Here is a 5,592-nt window from a genome sequence, read left to right as displayed (position 1 = left end):
TGGGAGTCATGAGTCCGACCAATCAAAGCGCTGCTTCAGTGATCACGCATCAGTTGTCTCTCAAAGGTAAGGCAGCAGCAGATGTTGCTTAAGTTGCAATAGATCCCAATCCACTAACGTTACACTGAAGTTGCAAAACACCTCAATATTATCTATGATTTCCGCGATGCAGAAAACGCGAACGGAATCGCGGAATCCAGTCATATAAATGGAATTTACTGTATGACGCATAATGTCACGGAATTTGTCAAAGTTTGGATGAATTAATCAAAAGTAGGTCAGTACACTTAAATAGAGTCGCAATATGGACTAGTATCTGTAAATATTAAGCCGCAAAAATACTATTTAAATATGAATCCAGCATGTTCTGCGTGTCTCTGTGTATGTAAATAAATAATTTTTGCACCAGACATATATATCGGTTCAAAATATCAGTTATCGGTCTACTTGATCTGTAATAATCGGTATCGGCATCGGCCCTGAAAAACACATATCGGTCGACCCCTAATCCTTACTGAATAAAAGTATTAGTTTCTTTATTTGAATCATATTGACCCCAAACTTACGGTTTTGACAAATATGAAGCAGCAAAAACCGTTTGCAACATTGATAATAATCATAAATGTTTCTTGAGCTGCAAATCATAAGCATATTAGAATCAATGATTTCTGAAGGATCATGTGACACTGAAGACTGGAACAATGTTGATCACAGGAATAAACTATAATTCAAAATGTACTCAAATAGAAAAGTTATTTTAAATTGTAATAACATTTCACTGTTTTCACGATCAAATAAATGCAGGTTTGAGGAGCATAAGGCTCTTCTTTCAAAAACATTGAAACAAAAATGAAATATTCTCAGACAGCTGTCACATTATGATAAAAATAAACACGTATTCAAATACTCACGGCTTCAGCAGCCACATCTTTATTACTCATAAAAAGAGGGATACAGGCAAACTGAAATTGAGGGGAAAAAATGAGTTAATACAATACGACCAGAAACACGCGAGTACAGTTAGTCTGAATATTAATACCTGAACAGGAGTCATATATGCAAATTTCAGCTCCCTAAGAGTCTGTAATATACTGTCATGTAATTTCAAGGGCAAACGCTCCCATTTTCCATCGGTAATGTTTTCCATAGTTTATGAATTTAGATGAGTCTGATCCATAAAAGTAAACAGATGAGGAGAAGATGTGTGCTACACGCAATACGCTCCGAATGTGAAACAAGCGACTGATACAAACGTTCCGCATGACATCTGTAGGACTCCGGTCTTCCTCCGGGGGGCGTTTAGTGAGAGCCGAATCCATTGCATGGCATTCAAAACTCTGAATATTTGTCTTATCTGGCACCTTTATGTAATATGAAGCTTAGTCGTTTAAATAAATGATCTATTTGTGTCTGACCTACAAACGGAAAACCGCCGCAGACTACGATTGAACCATCCTCATCAGCGCTGAGAAAAGTAACAGCTACCACGTGACAACCTCAACTTTATATTTACTCAGAGGCCTCGCCAATTCATACATGAAAAAATGATGTAAATAAATACCAAATATCAAATACATGGCAGTTACACTTAAATTTCGCTGCGAGTTTCCATACTGTGCATCCAAATCTACACAAACAATAAAAAGGAGACATTTTAAGAACATGTTTCATGTTTATTAAATCAAATCCATATTTGACATACATATTCGTTGAACTTCTGAGGTTTACAGTTTTATCATCAGTTCACCAGTAGTCTTAGTCAAACTATTTTGCATTTTCTTTAATGTAAGAGTTGGTTTAGACAACAAAAGTGGTACAAAACTACATAAAGTACTTCCTGTGTGAAGAGACTGGAGATAGAGCTAGAAAAGAAATCGGGCCTACCCTGCCTAAACATTTAAAAAACACACCAGAAAATCTGCAAAGCAGTCATTTTGCCGCTTCACCAGCATCAGGTTTAAATATGTGCCATGGAGGTTGTTGTTGGCATAACTAAATGTGATAATGAGCAGTGAAAATGACATGAAATGTGACATTTCCTGACACTTACATCAGTGACCGCTGACTTCCCATTCACTCAAAACATTGTTCATGTTATGGTTTAATTACATCATGCTATTTCCATACAATCCTAAACCATGTTCTTGTATTGGGACAACACCATATCATCACCGTTACTTCATTCTCAGAGTAATGTGCAATCGTAACAGTTCTGAAGAAGAAACACCAATAAAAAAAAAAAAATAAAAAAAAAAAAATAATATATATATATAAAGATGACTGTTCAAATCAAGTCAGGCTAAAACAAACTCAATGAATTGATTCAAAATCACACCCTTTACCAAAACAAACGATGAAGAGAACTAAAACTGGGGCAAATAAAAACCAAAACACAGACTGGGTGGACTAGCGAACAACCAAGTTCTTCCCATCTCTGTTGAATTGGACATCCAATTCATAAAACTGGTAAATCTTGGACTCGATGTGTTTATGTTGTGGAACACAGACAGGATTTTATACGACTCTCCGCACTTCAAAGAATCTCTTCAGGTAGTAAATCTGTCCGAGGGTCATGGCCACCAGCACCAGAGCCTCAAAGAAGGACCACAGCACCACCCTGCTGTTCGTGTTGTCATTGACTAGAGGACACAGACAAAATTAGACAGCAAGTTTAATATACACAAGTTAAAAATAGATCAATCAATCAATAAATAAAACAGTAATAATTCAAATTCAATTTAAATATGCATTTTAGCTGCTTGTCATGCCAAAATAAAAACTAATAAATAATTCCAATGTCCATTTAAACACAAATATGTCTTCAATAAATAAATACATAAATAAATGAACAAATGGCCATTTCAACAATTATATTTTTGCTGGGTTCACGTCATGTCAAAATAAAAAAAGGAATATTTATAAAAAGACGAAAGAATAAATAATAATTATTCATGCCATTATTCAATTTTTCAATTATTCAGTTATTCAGGTCATATCAAAATGAAAACATAAAATAATTTGCAGGTCATTTAAACATGCATACTATAGCTGGATTCATGTACTGCCAAAGTAAAATATTATTAAAAGGCCATTTAAACATGCACAATATTATAGCTGGGTTCATGTAGCATCAAAATTAAAATAATAATAATTTAAAGGGCATTTAAACATGCATATTTTTCCTGGGTTCAAAACCATGCAAAATAATGATTGCTTAAAAACAACAACAACTGTGGTCACGTGATTGGGGAGGATGTCTTACTTGCGCGGTGTATTCTCTCTCGGACCTCCATGTATTCCTGCTCATGTTTGACCGCCGTCATGGCAACCGCCAGCTCATTGATCATCTCCTCCAGCTTATTCTGATGAGCTGGAAATAAATTAATAGCAATTTACTCATGATGACTGTATCAACGTGCATGCAGCATGCAAATACAACGCCTCCAATTTTTACAAACAACAGTATAAAAGTTTGGTACCAACTGTGAACGCCTCATGTACACATGCAAGAGGTTACAGGTCATAAACGGCTGTTACATTAATAAAAACCCTTATGTATAAAGATAAACAATAAGTATCAGAATGGCCTACAGTTAAAAATGCAAAACAGGCAATGAGAACTTCAAATAAACCTCTTCTATGATAAAACACAACCATTCATGTTATATATATCTCTTTAGGGTTCAACAGCAGTTTTATGAGCTCATCAGTGAGTGAAAGGTTCAGCTCATTGGTCACACTGTCTTTATACACACAGGTGCAAATAGAAGTGCAGATGCTGTTAGATTTCAGTTTAAAACTCAACAGATGTTAAAATGATCTACTGTACAGTCTATTCCTACCATCCCAGCTGTCACCACCTCCTGAATAGGGAAGAAAGCCACGTTAGAGGCAAAAAACAAAACAAAAACATGTTAAATCATACAAATAAATAAAATTTGTGCTGTCAAACGATTAATCGCATCCAAAATAAGTTTTTGTTTACATAATATATGCATGTATACTGTGTATATTTATTATGTAAGGGATAATGTACATCCAGCCTAATTTTAAAAGGAAAGAGCACTGACGAAGCCTTATTTTGTTTATATGAGGAGATTTTTTTTATTTGTGTTAATTATTTATTTGGGGCTTGTTTTAAAATTTCAATTTAGTTTTGTTATTTACATTTACATTATATTTAAATGTTGTTATTTAGCAGACGCTTTTATCCAAAGCGACTTACAAATGAGGACAATAGAAGCAATCAAAACCAACAAAAGAGCAATAATATGTAAGTGCTATATTAGTATATTATTATAGTGTTATATTTCAATTTCACAAAGAAACGTGGAGCATTTTGTCCAAGCAATAATAGGACACATTTAATTTATAATTTGTCTTAAATCTCATTTAGTAAAAAAAAAAAAAATTATGAATCGAATCGTGAGCTGAGTGAATCATTATATCCCTATATATAATGTAAACAACAACTTTGCGATTAATCGTTTGTAGGGCTGAAACGATTCCTCAAATACCTCGAATAACTCGAATACAAAAAATCAGGCTTTGTTTAGTCCATTTACTGTAACTACACACGGAACACAGTGTTTGTTTTGTGAAAGACTAAGCGCCATTGTGCATAAAAACACCACAGAAAGAAAGAGTGCCAATTTTCACCTCTAAAATCAGCATGATTACAAATGTGATTTTATTCAACAGTTCAATAAGCAAGAAGGTAATATTAAGAGACTTACGTTTTAAACACTATATTGCCTGATTTTGCCAAAAAAAAAAATTCATTCATTCATTTCCAAATGAATCAACCGTTTAAATGATTCGGTTCAATAGCAATGACTCACTTCTTAACAGTGCCTTGCTGCCACCTACTGGCGGTTTTAATTTCTTAATTTCAAGTTTTCCTTTCTCTTTGGAGTGTTACAAGCTGATTGTGCATAGATAAGATCCCTGAAGTTGCAAAGACTAAAGTCTCAAAACCAAAGAGATATTCTTTATCAAAGTTAAGACTCTGCCACGCCCCCCTAAAACGGCTCATTCTAACATGCCCCCACATATCTACCTCACTATGTGGAAATATTTGCATAATGCCGCCCAAATGTGCACGCAAAGAAAGAAGGCGTGGTTTCAGTAACCGCAGTTAGTGTTGAAGCAGCATGTCAGGGAGACGCTGTGTGTTTCAGTGCGAAAGCAAAAGCACTTTATTTGGCCTTCCGAAAGTAGATGCATTTAGGAATCTTTAAGATTACTTACAACAGAACAGCAATGCATTTTATGGACGACCGTTTCGTGAACCTAGGAGAGGAGGTAATTCTGACTTTGCTATGACAATCTGGCGCTTCTGAATCAGCTACTGTTTTGTTACTAGTTTAAGTATTTGCTATTGACTGTTTAAATCTGGAGTTTTGCGCATCGTGTGTGTGTGTGTGAGAGAGAGGGAGCGAGAGAGAGAGAGCGAGAGAGGGAGAGAGAGCAAGAGAGGGAGAGAGAGCGAGAGAGAGAGAGAGCAAGAGAGAGAGAGCGGGAAAGAGAGAGCGAGAGAGGGAGAGAAAGAGCGAGAGAGGGAGAGAGGGAGAGAGAGAGAGAGAGAGAGCG

At 35.6% G+C, this 5,592-nt stretch overlaps 2 protein-coding genes across 2 annotated transcripts in view; both read right to left on the bottom strand.

Annotated features, from left to right (window-relative positions):
* LOC107665764 (ATP-dependent RNA helicase DDX55-like) overlaps window positions 1–1,217 on the bottom strand; it is a 9,661-nt gene extending 8,444 nt beyond the window's left edge. The window contains exons 1-2 of the mRNA XM_016456774.1: window positions 1,040–1,217; window positions 912–962 (exon numbers count right to left, since the gene is read on the bottom strand). Coding sequence (XP_016312260.1) covers window positions 912–962; window positions 1,040–1,147 — 159 coding nt within the window. The 5' untranslated portion in view covers window positions 1,148–1,217. The remainder of the gene's footprint in view (window positions 1–911; window positions 963–1,039) is intronic.
* A 435-nt stretch (window positions 1,218–1,652) lies between these two features.
* Window positions 1,653–5,592, bottom strand: part of LOC107665795 (transmembrane emp24 domain-containing protein 2) — a 6,957-nt gene continuing 3,017 nt past the window's right edge. The window contains exons 3-4 of the mRNA XM_016456824.1: window positions 3,263–3,370; window positions 1,653–2,639 (exon numbers count right to left, since the gene is read on the bottom strand). Of these exons, the coding sequence (XP_016312310.1) occupies window positions 2,515–2,639; window positions 3,263–3,370 (233 nt within the window). The 3' untranslated portion in view covers window positions 1,653–2,514. The remainder of the gene's footprint in view (window positions 2,640–3,262; window positions 3,371–5,592) is intronic.

The sequence above is a fragment of the Sinocyclocheilus anshuiensis genome, unplaced genomic scaffold, assembly GCF_001515605.1.
Source record: "Sinocyclocheilus anshuiensis isolate Anshui unplaced genomic scaffold, SAMN03320099.WGS_v1.1 scaffold743, whole genome shotgun sequence".
NCBI classification, from domain to species: Eukaryota; Metazoa; Chordata; class Actinopteri; order Cypriniformes; family Cyprinidae; genus Sinocyclocheilus; species Sinocyclocheilus anshuiensis.
The sequence above is the reverse complement of the archived record's forward strand: the minus strand, read 5'-3'. Positions and strand labels throughout refer to the sequence as shown.